Raw genomic sequence first — 17,421 nt, 5'->3', positions numbered from 1 at the left:
CAGGTACACATGAATTCAAATGCACACTTGGAATAGGAACTATGCCTAACCAGTGACAAGGATATGCTTTCTGAACTTCAGAAACTGTCACATCTTAAGAAGCTCATTCATATATGTCACAATAACATTACTTTATTCAACATATATATTATCATGCTGTCAACTGTTCCTGAAGCGATGCAGAAGGAAAGTATGCACAGGCTATAGAAAACCAAACCACCTCCCCAACCAGCATCTGCTTTCAGCTAACAATGTGTAGGATATAATTTATTCCAATTTATGCCCAAACCCACAAAAACTCACCTCTTCTTTGTTGGTTCTGTTGCATTCTTTCCAAGGATTTCCCTATTACAAAATCAAAACAACTACATTAAATAACACTGAGTTGACAGTAAGGAATTTAGTCTGATTTCAGATTGTTAATTGAGTCAGGGACAGGTTGTGAAAGCACTGATAACCCAGTTATAAAACTGCCAAGGCCTTGCCATTGGCCTTGCCAAGGCGAGCACAGGCTGACACACACGTGCACCTCCCTGCTCGCCCTCGTGCAGTGTAGCTCAAAAATTCTCCGTTGTGCTGACAGCTGTGGCAGTGGCACTCTTTTTGCTAACAGGATTTTCAGGGGTTGTTATTACATTACTTAATGAAACTGATGTTGATATGAAAAACACTGGTAAGAAACCAGGATGAAGTGACCTGAAACTAGGCTGACTGGATTGTTTTGCCTAACATGCATATTCTGATAAGGTCTATCATGTATTTTTCATGTGGATGTAGAAGCTAATGACTATTAACATGAAGGTTGTGCAGCGCTGATGTTAAATAATAATCACAGCATCAGAAGGGCACCCTTCTACCAACAGGGCAGCTTTCCACCAACAGAAAGAGAACCACCATCCATCAAGCTACCCTCTCCCACTGAAGAATAAAGCACCTGAACCATGACTAGCTCAGTTCAGGCATATCAACAAGAAAGTCAGAACTTACGAAGTTTTGCTATGCAATACAAAATATACACTCATTAGCAGAGATTTATAACAGCTTTGCCTTTGTCTTCTGCAGTTATCTTGATCCCATGAAACAGTTCTTTTTGTAACAGTGCTAACCAATTTCAAAGTACGTGAAAAAAAGTTATCTACAAGGGAGAGAACCAGGTGCCCCTGTAGATAAGGAATGTGACATGGACATGAGTCTTACTCATAAGCTTGATATCAACTTTCCAAATCAGCATTATGGAAAAAAACATTATGCATTTTTCCCTCTGTAAAATAGGAATCACAGCATGAGCAATGACAGAGCTAACCCCATTTTTAACATTTGCCACATGAACTGCTAGGAAAAGATTAGTTTAAATTTGAAATCTTTTCAGAGCAGATACCATGTCTATGTTTAAGATATTTAAACTTAATGGATTTAAAGTGCTACTAATATTTAAGCAGCAAAACAAAGATCCAAAATTTCACTTGTGATCACATTGTCAGTGGTACCTAAATTGCAAGTCATAACATGCCAAAAATCAGATCAATCCACTCACTTGTGGATTTCAGATTATTCTAAATTAAACTATTAAAACCCTTAAAATAGACACTTGTTCTTCAATTTAGCATATTTTCTGGCCAAAGCAGATCATGTGATCACAAAGTTGCCTGTTAAGAACTAAATCAATGTTTACAAGACACAATCCAAGGTAACTGCAGCAGCCTGTGTTTGAAGCCTCAGATCAGCAATTTTGCAGAACAGTATAGCACAATCTATAACACCATGCAGCAACACACGTGTTTCCCTCCTTAGTTAGAAGGCTGACTCATACCTTTATAATATGAATAAATTGTTTTCGTCTCAGTTTCAGTGTTTGGGAGACTACAAATCTAACTTTAAAAAAGGGGCTTTTAAGAACCATATGTTTATGATATTATTAAGCCCATTAGAAAAAGAAATACGGGGGGGGGAAGGGGATGAAGAGAGGTTATACATAGAATCATTTGAGATATAGTTTTATTATTTACAAACTGAGTTGTAGAAATCAATACAAAATGACATACACAAAGCACAGTTTTCTGAATTTTACAAATTCAAGACAGAACAGCCTTAATTACTTTAAGTTATTATGCTTTGTAATTTTAAACAGGTTTCTGTTTAGACATTACTTCATAGCTAAATGTAGAACTGAAACAAAGTTTTGAGAATAATCAAATGAAGAAGTGAGAAAATGCACTTTGAATTTTCATGTTGAGTAACATGGGAGAAAAAGAGTGCTAGTACTGCATTAGAATGCTGCTGTCGGTTAAAGGGAAAAAAATGCATGAGATTATTACCTCATTATTTTCTGTTCTTCCTCCATCTGTTCTCTGACCTGTTGCAATTCTTTGATCAGTTCAACATCCGTGCCGTTCACCCAGGTGTATACCACATCAATCGGCATGGGTAAACAAAGTCTACATAATTCAAATGAAAGCTACATGAGCTGTTTAATATTACATTACAAGTGTTTGTGGCATCCTACAATAGCAATTTCTGTCTAACAACAGAAATACTTGGTGTTTGGGCTACAAACAAGACAAAGCAAAAAGCTTCTCTTAGCTGTATTATCATCTCTTAATTATACACAAGCCTTTGAAAAAACAGCACAGACATTAACCAAAAAGGATGTAAAGTGGCTATAACAGTTCACTAACTAAATGAAATCTGAACTTTATGCTCTAAATTTCATCAACATTAACCTATAACCCAACTCCTTCGAACCCCGAAAATATTTCTCAAACCAATACCAGCATCCAGGCACATCCTTAATTCACCAACTACATTAGACAGGACAGCACAAAGTATAAAGACTTAAATCATACTTGATGTTACTTAATTGCACAGAGCGAATAATATCTCAGGAGGACCAGGTCTCTATCCTAGGACTGCCTCATTAATAACAGGGCATTTCATAAACCAACAAGATAAGTAGGGTGCATGAATTCAGACTCAGTCAAATTCATTCTTGACACAATTTAATACCCTGGAGCTGTTTCAGGACAGTTACAGATTTCCTAGCATACCCAAGGCAGAAGAAAAGGGGTAAGGGTACCTTTTTTCTATTTGTTTATGATAATATCCTCTCTGAGGCCCACAGCTTTGTTTCAGCAGGTACACCAGGCTGCTGCCATAGCTGAATCTCAGTCCCAGAAAGCAGGAGGATACCCCAGCTATTATTTTCAAAAGTTCAGTGTCAAGCTATTCAAAACCTTCCTAAACAGTAGATGGCCTAGCAAACACTGAGCATTTCTCTAAGGCTAAGATCCATGGGGTCACAGAATGAGGTTTTCCCCCAGGAAGTCTCTCACCTCTGAAATGCAACACTCCGCAGGAGGCTACCCTCTCAACTGGGAAAAAAAAAAAGTCAATTTACTGAATACAACCACCCTTCTAATCAATTATTTCCCCTCTTTCTCAGGGGATGACACTAGATTCTTGTTCATTAACAGGTGCAACTCAAGGCATGTTTTGAACAAAATAGTCCTCCACAGGAGTAGAAATCCAATGGCTGGAGCTCTTCCAGCTTTTCCACAATTGCTGTGAGCAGTTAAATTATTTGATTGACAGTCCCTTGATTGCTACAGCTAGGACAAGAGTGTTTTAGGTCAAAGCACTTGACTCAAGTCAGCTGATTTCAAAAATGCCCAACTCTGTCTTCTGGACAAAGTGCAGAGTTTATTTATCCAGGCTTCACTGAAGAACATAAAACGTCCAAAAAAAGTGTTAACTCTAACTCTTTCTAGTGTATGAGGCAATTTTGACTTCTGTGAAGCCCCTCACCAATTTATCATTCGCTAAAAGTGTGTTTCTATGCAATAGCACATAGAACTATGTAATTTGCTAAACTTAATTTGTAGTATTGAAATTATGTCACATACAGCCAAATTCTAAAGAACTCCACAGAGGAAAGGCATTTTTGGTCAGATGCAGTTATGTCAACTCTGAATTAACACTAGCATGGCAAGCTCTTTCTTCATTACCAATGTCAATAGAGATCAATAAAAAAGGCTGTTAAAGCAAGTGAACTGTTTGCAGATCCACTAGTCTAATTGCTTAAAATTTATCCAAATACTCAGATAAACATTCTTAATGCATTTTTACAGCATACATTGTTTGAGGGAAAGTAGTGGTTATCAAACATATAATAAAAAACAGATATCATACACAAATTAATTTGTTGCTTCCAATTAGGATCAGTAACACTGTTACTGTTTCACCTGTTCGGTCTTTGCCAAAGCTTTCTGGTTGGTTTCATGGCTTCTTAACAAGTACTGAGACTTTCTATCTTGAAAAACATGTAGTGGCATTTTGCTTTAAAATTAAAAAGGAACAGGAGATCCACTTCCACATTATCCTTCTCAAACAGAGAAGCAGAGTCTTTTGCAAATTGTTCAAGGTCAGAAAAGATCAAAAACTTTCTCCTTAAAATTTTGTAGCTGTGTTTCTCCTTCATGTGGATTTATGCATTTGGTCCTTATCACAAATACCAGTCTTGCAAACTGATTAAGCCCAAGATGAGCTGCCTAATGGGAATTATGTAACGCCTTTCTACAGAAAAAGCATAGATTTTCCTATTTGCCACTGATTTTAATATCAGCAAACATGGACTTTGGAAACTTCCTTGGAGACTCCCAGATAATTAACGAGGCTTGGTTTAGATACTCCTTTACACTTCCCTCTTTCAAAAACATACCCATTTTTTACTTGCAAACCCAAAACCATCAATAGGATCTTGCTTGAAGACAAAGCCAGAGCCACCAGCTCTCCCAGATAGGACAGGAGGCCTGCCACATGCTGCCTCTTCTACACACCTGCTGGGAAGCATTTTCCATACCTGTGACGTTTGTTTACATACGAGAGCCATGCTCACAGCCGCAATTGCAGCTAGAAGACAAAGCCTCATTGTCTCAGCACCCACAGTTGCTGAAGGAGTACAGCAGCCTCTGGATCTCTTCCAAGCTACCATATCATGATCTCTAACCTTGCTGAGCCTCTTTAAGAATGAGCGTAAGCCTATTACACACTTAAGGTCCCCACTGTAAACCTTCCAGCCCTCCTGCCTGTTCCATCTCTGTAATTGCCCACCAACAGCAACTCAACTGTTCCATTGCTATTCCCGCTCCAGTACTTCTTGGCTCCTTAAGTTGTGCATCTTTTCCTCTCTCCAGCCTCACTCTGCTCAATGGCTCTCCAACAACCGATGGCTCTCACTTGCTGTACCATACTGAAATCAGTTTGTACATTTTAAAATCTGAGGATTGTTCCTTCACATTTTGTTTCCGTACATATTTTTGAGTTTTAAATATGATTTGGCCATGTCCTAGAATAGCAAAATTATACTTCAGCATTTGCCAAAATGCAGAATTTGCTGGTGGAGAAAAATAAAACAGAGTTCTTGGACAAGACTCTCATGCATTGCAACTCCATTACTTAGTTTCCTTCCCTCCCTTTTATTTTCATACCAAAATTAAGTCAGTCTTCAAACATGAGTTTGGATGAGATGGCTTGGTAAAAAGCCCTGGAATTTCTATTACACTGTCTCAAGCTATGTAAGAACCTGGGCAAGGCAATTAGGAAGTTTAGCAGCTGACACAACTACCTGGAAAGTGCAACAGCTGGGATGCCAGAGGACATGAGACAGGAGGGAAAAGCAAACCAAAGCAATCACTAAATTTCAAGGCAAAAGAAGTAGTCTTCCTTAGTCTGGCAGAGAACAGCATTCAATAGGTGTAACTAATGATGCTAGCAACATCACTGTTTTTACGTTAACTCAGGAAGAGGAGCTTTTCGAATTTATCATCATAAGGAGCTTGCCCACATGCACAAATTTGTCTATGTTTCACACTGAGATTTTCTTTATAAAAGTTTATAACACAACTGTTCAACAAGAACAGAGACGTCTTCCTGCAAAGCTAGAAGATAACACTACTTTAATTCAGCTGAAGGTCCATTAATATTTCCTAAAGGCCATGCAGCTTTTACTTTCCACTAAGCGGTGGATCTGCTTAATTTCCAAACCAACAAGCTTCCTGTTCGCCAATTCTGAGTATTTTTCTCTAACACTAAAATAAGAACTGATTAAAATCAACAGATAAGCTAGGATCAAAACTGGAAGTCCACAATCCTCATTTTATGTAAAAAATGTGTGACACCCTACATGTTGCATTGATACCAGCCTTAAAAATTCCCTGAAACCACCACTGATATGGTGCATACTGCAAGACAGCATCCATTACTGCATTCGTGAAGTTTGATAATAAAAAAAATTGAACCCTGACAAGGGACTTCTAAAAGTTAACAGATGTCTACAAGTATGTCTCCACAAAGACTTTTTTGTTGGTATGAATTTTTTTGAGGAAGTTCATATCTGCATACAAATACCACAACAAACCTCGCTGACACACCTGACATAAGAGTATTAAAGGCATATAGGTGAACTGGAATAATTTAAGCACCCATCACAAAAAACTTAAGCTTTTGCTCAGGCAGCCAATAGTTCCTCCCCAGGCACTGGATGTTTTGATCACAATTCACAGAAATCAACACTAGCTAAGGAGTGCTTTACACAACCAAAAGGAAGTAAGAAAACACACTGTAGAAATGGAAACTGACTATACCTGCATCACAACAGTAAGATTTGTGATTTTGTCTTGGACAAACTCAACCATTTTATAAAAGCACTGTACTTAATTATCACAGTGAGGCATTTTAGTACTGACAGGAACAAACTACCAAGCTTGCACTTCAGTACTGCAGAAACATGTAAACATTAAGCTAATCATCCATATGAGCTATATCACTCTGCTATCATCTGCCATCTTTTGAAAATGGGGGAGGAAGGTAAGAGATGACACTATAAAAGTGCATAGGATTCACTGACACCATGCAATGTACTTTTACAGAGTTATCTTGCACCAGCTAAAGCATGACAAACTGATCTGATCATCTCTACTGTCCCGTGATTCACTAAACCTCAAGGCAGATTAAGCATCTGTTTTCAGGTTTTTTTTTCCATTTGAGTCTATCAGCACTTGATATCTGACTTGAGTCAGATGATATCTCCTTAGTAGCTTCTTCCACCTACCAATTCACAGTCCACTGACTTCCTGAGCAACAGACCCCACGACTATTCAGACACAAATGATGAAACCACAAGAAGTCATGCAGCAGTTAACACAACTGAAATAAATAACCCGTATGACTTGGTTTCCAGCTTGCTGTGACTTCTCACATGCACTCAGCTTTAAAAAGTTTCTTAAAAGCTGAGTGCATACAATAAGGTCCTAGTCAACACTATGTTACTTCATCTAGAATATTTGATTTAAATATTTGAAAATTCATTGAACAGTAAAATGTGCAATACTGTCAACTACAAGTAAAGCTCACCGATTCTGAAATGATTTGCCAGCAACATTGTCTCTGTATGAATCAAACATAACATGATATTGGTCTCTACTCCACTCCAAGACAACCTGCAAAGAAAAGAAAACAAAAACCAACCATCACTTGATGTCACCACCTTCTAGAACTAGACACCTACATTTCTCCTTTTGAAATATTTAATCACAATCAATTTCCTTCAAATTGATCTATGCGTTTACGCACAACTGACCAAACCTTGATCCAAACTAAGTTATTACACTGAGCCAGCAATCAGACTCAGAACTTAGGAGCACACTGGATTTAAACAAACTTTGGTTTTTCTCTGCAAGAAATGATTTCATGTTTTATGGACATACTTTATAAGCTACTATTCATTTAGGTTACCTCCTCCTTACCTCTTAGCCTTCAAAAATTCAGGAATGTTTCCCCCCACATATAATTTTGCTCATCTTCCTTTCTATTCTCATAAACAACATATTGAAGTATATACACCTCTGAAATCTGAGCTTTGCAAACAGCCAGCCAGGCCAGGACATATCCAATTATGCAAATTGACCCGTCCACAAACTTAAAACACAATAGCTCTTTCCCAATACAGGTGACGTCTTACATTGCAGCTGGACTAACCCAACAGTAAAGTATTTCTGCAAGCTGTAGGCTCTCTTCCATCCCCCAGCATTTCTGCCACCCCCTTTAGCTTGACATGAGTTCACCGGGTGTGCAGCGAGCCAAGTCACGAAGCTAAACCAACAGAAAGATGAACCTTCAAAACACAGAGCACTTTATCTTCCTCTAGTTAGGTGTTAGAACAGATGAGAAACGGTGGGAACACACAGCTGAAGGCAGGGTTGTCTTCCCCACCTTCATCCAGCCATCAAGATCGCTTAGCCAAAATGCCAAGCTGCACCCAACTTACATGCCCTTTGCCAGCTGTCCCCATTCCTAGGCATACTCATAAATTAGCTATATGGGAAACTAATCACAAGCTGATTCTTAAGTTGGAAAGCTGTAAGTTTACATTCCATTTCTATTCTTAAATGTATACACACAAAGCAAAGGCACATAGTTACATTTCCATTACTAACAAAGTATCTGACATCATGGTTCTAAACAGAAAAAAAGAAAAACAGACTTCTCAATGCTAAAAAGGCTTAACAGGCTTTGATATAGCAAAAAAACCCCATAACTAATTTGAGGTGAAAATAATATAAAACATTTAGGTTCTACTCTGAGATAAACTTGCTACGATAGCTTTTACAGTGCAAGTCCAACTTTAAAAACTTCAGTGGCATCTTGTGCTCCTTTAGAAATGGCTTATTTTACCTGGATAAGTATGTATTTATATGTACTGGAGTGGAAAAAAAAATATCAGAAAAGGACAGTACTTACTTTACACCACTCTTCCTGGATTTAAATTTTACTATTGCTTATTTCTTGTCTTACAGGAACTATGAAATATACTATTTCTCAAAGATAACATTCAAAACCATAACCTAAAGACTACCTCTCTCCCTTTTAAGAGGACACACATCTCTACCCTCATGCCCACTAAAGCAAATTAAAGCCTTCTAGAGAGCAGGGAAGCCCCATCACGTGGCTGGATGGCAAGCGCGCACACACACAATTCCTGCCAAAGCTGCAAATGGTCTCTTTGTAACCTAGATCACATCTGTACAAGTTCATTCCCCTTACACAAAGGACATGATTTCCCAGGTGAGCATAAAATCCCCTCCCTTAAATACCAAAGTCAGGAAGGATCTTAAAAAACACACTATTACACTTTTTCACGTGCAAGTCTTTGCATCCTTCTGCCAAATACGCCAGTTTAATACAGCACACATAGAAATATATCCAGGCAGAAACATTTCCTACTACTGATAATGATGAATTGACACACCCTGATCTGCTTCTAGAAGAAATACAGAAGAATTTGAGTAAGAATGTAATTTATTATATGAGTAATACGGCTCTCCAGAAGAAAAATGTTAACCATTCAAATGTTTGCTTTTTGCCTTTGTGCAACTATAACCAAAAAGACCAAGAACAGCTCTCTTTAGAAACACATTTAGGAAAAAAGTTAAGCTCTTCCCACCTGATACTTTTTTTTTCCCCTGTAAATATTTCATCCTGTCCCATTATTTGTGTTGCAATAATGCCTGGAAGCCACTTTGTTTCAACTTTACATACTGATATAAAACCACTAAGGGAACAACATTAAAGATAAAACACTTTACAAAGCTAGCCGACCTATGGAAAGATGGCCAAAAAGGGTTTAGAACCAAATTGTCCTAAAACTTAAAGTTCATCCTACGACTCTGTTACAGCATTTGCTTAGACTTGGCTACCCTATGTGTTTTTGCAGAAATGCCCCTGAATCATGCTTAAGCACTGTTATTTCATCAAGCTCAAATTTTTTCTTGAAGTCAAGCTCATTTTCATGTTGAGGACATTTTTATGTCTGAGGACATCATTATCAATCTCAAATTTTTTGCCCTAGGCATTTATTTTTATGCCAGCATTTATATTGATATTAGCATGAATTTAAGCAAGCAGATCTAATTTTGCCTACTAGAATGAAAAAGGTGGCTCTGGGGGTCAGGGAAAAGCAGAACTGCAACACTGCTCAGACACCAGGGTCTGATAAGCGTTGCCTCATGCTGCTTTTTATTGCTTGACAGTTCCCCACAGATTGTTAAAAATGGCTGACCCAATAATTACTAGAAAGATTTCTGGTTTCATTTTCAAAACAGTCATATATTTTTATTAGTTGCTGCCTTGCAGACTGTGTACTGAAGAAATGTTTTCCATTCCCACTATAGTTGTCAGAAGAGGTCTAATAGCGTTTGCTCTCACAAGCCCAGTCACTCCTAAACCTTAAGCTACCGCTGTTTACCAAAACACACCACTTTAAATCATAAAAGAAGAAAATGTACACAAACATCTCTTACCACGCTCATTTACCATCACTGTAAAAAAAAAAAAAGTTTTTTCTGTATATCTGTATGGTCATTCTATAAAGGGTGGGGGTTTTGCTGGTGTTTTGTTTTATTTGAGGTTTTTTAAACACTTCTGGTCACTTTTCTTTTTCCTTAACATATAATTTTCAAAGTTTACTCCTACATGAATCTGCCAGTTCTTTGCCCACTGTCTACATAGTATCTAAGCTTTCCAAATAGCTCTAAAAGGGCTGGAAGTAGCAAACTAAGATTTGGTAAGAAAATAATTCTGAGCAGTGATTTTAACTGATTCTCAGGGAAATCAGCCATAACCTGGACAACTACTGAAGTGCTTTAAAAAAAAATATTCAAAGTTCTATGGAATCCTAAAGCTGGGTTTAAGTCCCCGTTCTGAAAAAAAGGCAAAACTATAGCCAAAGTTTCACAGCACCAACAGGTATACACCAAGCCAAACTGATAATCATGTACAAACAGGTGCCTAAGAGCACTACACAATTCATTAATTCGCTGATGGCTTTGAAGTGGTTCAGGAACTTGTGAACCCAGCAAGACAGCAGGGATGAAGTACTTTACGCAAAGAAGATGTACAGATACACAAAATAAAGTTCTGATTGTGCTACACTCGAGTGCTACATCACGAGTTTCAGATAATAATCTTTTGGCTCTTTTTTTTTTTATCTGAAAGAACCCATCAAAATAAAACAGAGAAGGAAAAAAAAGGAGAAAAAAGAGAACAATTTAAGAATCAGGAAATTCCAGTTTGGTTGCATTTAATACTGCCGTCCTTTTACACTGACAAAAATACTTTAATTCCCTGAATACTTACTATATAGTCAAACACTACACTGTAGCAGGATTGGGGTTTTTCCCTCCAGACTCTTTCACTGATCACTTCCAAAATAGACAGGATAATATGAAATGAAGCTTTTAAATATACATCATATATAGAAAAAGTAGAAGTTATATTGCATCATTTACAAAATAACATGCAAACTGAGTAAAAAGCAGCGAGTGACAAACGCAATACAGCATCTGCTGAACTACAGGCAGCTTGGAAAGGGGCTACGTTTAACTCCTTAAACTTCAGAAAGGAGAAAGATTCTGTCACTCCTGATTGCCATTTGAAGGCCATATCCAGCACAGGCTTTAGAAGAGTCAAATAATAAAAAGGAAAAAAAAAAACAACACTAATAAATCACCTGATAAGGGAAGTGGAAGAAATTGCACAAGACAAGAATACAGGAGCTCCCGGCGCACGCAGATTTTTCTCAGCTCTCCCCTCCAGGGCCCGCCAAGGGTGTATGTTAAGCACCCCCGGGTGTGTGTGTGGGGGGTGTGTGGCGGGGGGTGTGTGGCGGCACTTAACGGTCGTGTCACACCTGGCGCTCCCAGGAGTCGCGTTATTCCCCACGGGCGCACTTTGCGCGCCAGCCGCCCCACCGACTGGGAAGGTCGCCTGAGGAGAGGGAGCCGCCACAGAGCTGCTTCCCAGGGGGCGAGAGATAAAAGCCCCTATAGCTATGGCAGGCCCATAGCCAGCACCGCTCAACGCACCGAAAACACGGCACACAGGGGTGCTCCGTGTCGTTTCTCTGCCGCGATGGTTAATATCCCAGAACAAAAAGGGAGCACCACCACCGTAAAGCACCGTTTTCTCCCTTATGTCTTTTATATATATATATATACGATCAGCATTCCCGACCAAGCCGCTTACTGAAGGAACTGGCTGCTCAAGAGGACGTGACAACCACCCGGCTCCCAAAAGGGAAAAAAGCCCCAAATAGACACGCACCCGCGCCCCCCGTGCCGTGCAGCCGCGGGACCGCCGAGCGCCGCCGGCGCCTCTCCTCGCCGGCACCGCTCGGCACGGCACGACTCAGATCGACCGGGGCTGCCCGGGGAAAGGGAGGGGAAGGGGGGCAGCCACGCCACGCCGGCGCGGCGCCGTACTGACCTCCCCGAACTGCAGGGCGGAGACGATCATGAGGACGAGGCCCCCGAGGCAGAGACAGGGCCCATACCTGTGCGACAGGCAGGTATAGGTCTGGCGCTGCAGGAGCTTTAGCAGCATGGCCCGCCGACGGCCAGCCGCTACCGCCTCGCCCGGCGCGGCCCTACGCGGCCCGGCCCGCCTCACCGCCCTGCCGTGCGCCGGGGCGGGCGGGCGGGTCCCACCGCCCTCAACGCCCGCCCCGCTTCCGGCAGCGCCGCGGCGCCACCTGGCGGCGGCTTCGGATCGGGCGGGCAGGGGCGGGGCGGCGCTGGATGCCCCGCCCCCGCGCCGCGGCGGATCTCGTTCCTCTCAGCTTCCCGCCGCCCCCATCGGACCGGTCCCGGCTTCTGCCGTCCCTCGCTTCTTCGGGTTTTTTCTCTGCCTTCCCAAAGGGCTCAGCGCCAGAAGGCAATAAGGGGTCAGACTATATGGGGTTTTTTTACTTCTTTGGCTCCTCTCTCATGGCCTTGAGTGCTCCAGGCACAAAGCTTCGAGACGTATCAGTGGTACGGACCTGCCAGAGGTGGGAGATTGTCCCTGCAGTTTTTAAGAAATGATCCAGATTTTAAGAAATCATTCATGATTTCTTCTGGGAAAAAAGAAATCATCCAGTACCGTGTTTGCAGGAGGTGAGCCACAAGTTCATAGAATCATAGAATCATATAATAGCTTGGGTTGGAAAGGACCTTAAAGATCATCTAGTTCCAACCCCCCCTGATGTTGGCAGGGACACCCTCCACTAGACCATGTTGCCCAAAGCCTCATCCAACCTGGTCTTAAACACTTCCAGGGATGGGGCCTCCACAGCTGCTCTGGGCAACCTGTTCCAGTGCCTCACCACCCTCACAGTAAAGAATTTCTTTCTAACATCTAATCTAAATCGACCCTCCTTCAGCTTAAACCCATTACCCCTTGTCCTGTCACTACACTCCCTCATAAACAGTCCCTCACCATCTTTCCTGTAGGCCCCCTTCAGGTACTGGTATTGCAGTATATACTGGTACTGCAATTAGATCTCCCCGGAGCCTTCTCTTCTCCAGGCTGAACAACCCCAACTCTCTCAGCCTGTCCTCATAGGAGAGGTGCTCCAGCCCTCTGATCAGCTTCGTGGTCCTCCTCTGGACTCGCTCCAACAGCTCCATGTCTCTCCTGTACTGGGGCCCCCAGAGCTGGATGCAGTACTCCAGGTGGGGTCTCACAAGAGCCGAGCAGAGCGGCAGGATCACCTCCCTCGACCTGCTGGTCACACCTCTTTTGATGCAGCCCAGGACACGGTTGGCTTTCTGGGCTGCAAGCGCACACTGCCGGCTCATGTTGAGCTTCTCATGAATCAATACCCCCAAGTCCTTCTCCTCGGGGCTGCTTTCAATCCATTCCTTGCCCAGCCTATAGTCGTGCTTGGGATTGCGCTGACCCATGTGCAGGACCTTGCACTTGGCCTTGTTGAACTTCATATGGTTCGCACAAGCCCACCTCTCCAGCCTGTCAGGGTCCCTCTGGATGGCATCCCTTCCCTCCAGCATGTTGACAACACCACACAGCTTGGTGGTGTCGGCAAACTTGCTGGGGGTGCACTCGATCCCTCTGTCCATGTCGCCGACAAAGATGTTAAACAGTGCTGGTCCTAGAACCGACCCCTGAGGAACGCCACTCGTCACTGTTTTCCACTTGGACGTTGAGCCGTTGACCACAACTCTCTGAGTGCAACCAGCCAGCCAATTCCTTATGCACCGAGTGATCCATCCATCGAATCCATGTCTCTCCAATTTAGAGACAAGGATGTCATGTGGGACAGTGTCAAATGCCTTGTACAAGTCCAGGTAGGTGACATCTGTTGCTCTTCCCTTGTCCACCAACACTGTAACCCCATCATAGAAGTCCACCAAATTTGTCAGGCACGATTTGCCCTTAGTGAAGCTGTGTTGGCTGTCACCAATCACCTCCTTATTTTCCATGTGCCTGATCATAGTCTCCAGGAGGGTCTGCTCCATGATCTTGCCAGGCATGGAGGTGAGACTGACCTGCCTGTAGTTCCCTGCGTCTTCCTTTTTTCCCTTTTTAAAAATGGGGGTTATGTTTCCCCTTTTCCAGTCGGTGAGAACTTCCGGACTGCCAGGACTTCTCAAATATGATGGAGAGTGGCCTGGCCACTTCGTCCGTCAGTTCCCTCAAGACCCATGGATGCATCTCATCAGGTCCCATGGACTTGTGCACCTTCAGGTTCCTTAGATATTCTCGAACCTGATCCTCTCCTACAGTGGGTGGTTCTGCATTCTCTCATCCCTGCCTTTGCCTTCTGTGACCTGGGCAGTGTGGCTCAAGCACTTGCCAGTGAAGACTGAGGCAAAGAAGTCATTGAGTACCTCAGCCTTCTCCACATCCTGGGTAACCAGGTCGCCTGTTTCATTCCAGAGGGGACCCACATTTTCCCTCATCCTCCTTTTATCACTAACATACCTGTAGAAGCTTTTCTTGTTGTCCTTAACATCCCTGGCCAGATTAATTTCTATCAGGGCTTTGGCTTTCCTAACCTGATCCCTGGCTGCTTGGACAGTTTCTCTGTATTCCTCCCAGGCTACCTGCCCCTGCTTCCACCCTCTGTAGGCTTCCTTTTTTTTGTTTGACTTTGCCCAGGAGCTCCTTGTTCATCCATGGGGGCCTCTTGGTGTTTTTGCCTGACTTCCTCTTGGTTGGGATGCATCGCTCCTGAGCTTGGAGGTGACCCTTGAATATTAGCGATCTGTCTTGGGCCCCTCTTCCTTCCAGGGCTTTGTCCCATGGTATTCTACCAAGTGGATCCCTGAAGAGGCCAAAGTCTGCTCTCCTGAAGTCCAGGGTAGTGAGCTTGCTGTGTGCCCTCCTCACTGCCCTGAGGATCTTGAACTCCACCATTTCATGGTCACTGCAGCCAAGGCTGCCCTTGAGCTTGACATCCCCTACCAGGCCTTCCTTGTTGGTAAAAATAAGGTCCAGCATGGCACCTCTCCTCGTGGGCTCCTCTATCACTTGGAGGAGAAAGTTGTCATCGACACATTCCAGGAACTTCCTGGATTGCTTGTGCTCTGCTGCGTTGTCCCTCCAACAGATGACCAGTGCTTGTGAACGTGAGGCTGCTCCTATCTGCCTATAGAGGGCTTCATCTGCTTGGTCTCCCTGGTCAGGTGGCCTGTAGCAGACCCCTGCTATGATGTCCCCTGCCCCAGTGCTCCCTTTAATCCTGACCCATAGGCTCTTGGTCAGCTCCTCATCCATCCCCAGGTGGAGCTCCATGCACTCCAGCTGGTCATTGATGTAGAGGGCAACACCCCCTCCTCATCTGTCCTGCCTGTCCTTCCTAAAAAGCCTGTACCCTTCCATCCCAACACTCCAGTCATAGGAGCTATCCCACCATGTCTCTGTAATGCCAATAAGGTCATAGCCTTGCAGACGCACACACGTCTCCAACTCCTCTTGTTTATTCCCCACGCTATGTGCGTTCGTGTAGAGGCATTTCAGTTGTGCTGTCGATGAGGCTGACTTACTGGCTGGAGTGGCTGGAATTCTTTTGATGTATCTTCCCAGTGCTTCCCCGTTGGTCCCCAGTTGTATCTGGAGCCCCTGGCTCATCTCCTCTAGGCTTTGAGCATGCTGCAGTGCATCCAGCACGTCTCCAAGCAGTAGGCTGAGGGCCCTCACCAGCACCCCGTCCCTCCAACCTGGGCATGTCGTCCCACAACATGTCGCTGGCAAGCCTGATATTATCCCCCTCCCCCTTCGAGCCTTGTTTAAAGCTCTGTCAATGAGCCCGCTAGTTCCTGGACAAAGATCCTCTTCCCTCTTTGAGAGAGGTAAATCCCATAAGAGTTCATCAGGCCTGGTGCAGTGCAGGCCGTCCCATTGTCAAAGAAAGAACCCAAAGTTGTGGCGTTGACACCAGCCATGGAGCCATGCATTTATGGACTGTGTCTGCCTGTTCCTCCCAACATTGCTGCCCTCACCTAGAAGGAGGGAGGAGAATATTACCTGCGCTCCCGAATCCTTCAGTGACTGTCCCAAGACAGTTATGCTGTCCTCTGCATTTGTGGTGCTTTGCTGACAACCCCCCCCCCCCGACATTTGAAAAGTAAATCCATGCAGGTGAGAACATGCACCCACGAATGAAAAATCACACTGGTTTCATTTCACTGTGGCCAGCAGAGCTGCACCATCCTGTCATGCTTCCAGATAGGCTGCAAAGCAAATTTATTTTCCCTACCTAAGAGGGATTGGGAGGACTTTTGAATATCATAAAGATACAGTAGAGTACCTGCTGAGATTTCATTTAAGCACTCCCATTCGTGTTTCGGCAAAGAAATGAAGTATGGGGACAGGTTCATGAAAGGGGAATCACCAGGGCAGAAGGAGGTTATTCTTTAAGAATGGTTCTTGAGGCAAAAACATGGTAACGAGAAACTAGTTAGAGGTCATTAGCTGACAGCAGACTCTGCAAGTCCTTAATCTGCATCACTGGTTTCTGCCATGAAGTTCAGCCATCTACATAGGACACTGCTGGTATCACCACTGTCACAAATTTCATCAGGCAGAGGCACTTCTGGTTACCAGAGCAAAATAAAGTGGTGGCCCTCATGAGGCCAGAGACAGTAGCACCTATCTCTGTAATCCTTTATCCCTGCATTGAAAGGTCATCTTCTAAGTATTTCTTACAACAGGATGCAGTGACTTTTCTGAGTAACAAACATCACTCACGTGTTCTTATTTTTCCCTGTGTAAAGTAACAATGCCTGACCATTTCCAGAAGTTTGTCCTAGTATATTTACACAGCTGTGGTATGAGAGGGCTGCAGCTGGCTGCACTTCTTTAAGGAGCATCTGAGAGCACACGGCTGTTTGGCACAGCCCTCCCAAACCACTGACCCCTATGCCTATTCACCTTTTTGGTGTCACAGTGTTTTTCCTTTCTTCATGGGCCATGGGACAGGATGGTAAATTCACTAGGGGCTACCTTCAGAGTCTCAGAGCCCACCACACAGTGCTGTGTTCCACCTCCTTATCAGCATGATTATACTTATTTGGCCCTTCATGATAACCC

General features: G+C 43.2%; 1 protein-coding gene across 7 annotated transcripts in view; it reads right to left on the bottom strand.

Annotated features, from left to right (window-relative positions):
• GNPTAB (N-acetylglucosamine-1-phosphate transferase subunits alpha and beta) overlaps positions 1 to 12,551 on the bottom strand; it is a 45,470-nt gene extending 32,919 nt beyond the window's left edge. For 2 of the 7 annotated variants that reach the window (XM_075754891.1, XM_075754919.1), the window contains exons 1-4: positions 12,316 to 12,547; positions 7,408 to 7,493; positions 2,316 to 2,435; positions 304 to 345 (exon numbers count right to left, since the gene is read on the bottom strand). In XM_075754891.1, coding sequence (XP_075611006.1) covers positions 304 to 345; positions 2,316 to 2,435; positions 7,408 to 7,493; positions 12,316 to 12,432 — 365 coding nt within the window. In that variant the 5' untranslated portion in view covers positions 12,433 to 12,547. Of the gene's footprint in view, positions 1 to 303; positions 346 to 2,315; positions 2,456 to 7,407; positions 7,494 to 12,315 lie in introns of those variants that run through there. The other 5 variants (XR_012835752.1, XM_075754927.1, XM_075754881.1 and 2 more) reach the window with 5 other exon arrangements.
• Between the last annotated feature and the right edge of the window lie 4,870 nt (positions 12,552 to 17,421).

This window comes from Balearica regulorum, chromosome 1 (genome assembly GCF_011004875.1).
Source record: "Balearica regulorum gibbericeps isolate bBalReg1 chromosome 1, bBalReg1.pri, whole genome shotgun sequence".
Classification (NCBI taxonomy): Eukaryota; Metazoa; Chordata; class Aves; order Gruiformes; family Gruidae; genus Balearica; species Balearica regulorum.
The sequence above is the reverse complement of the archived record's forward strand: the minus strand, read 5'-3'. Positions and strand labels throughout refer to the sequence as shown.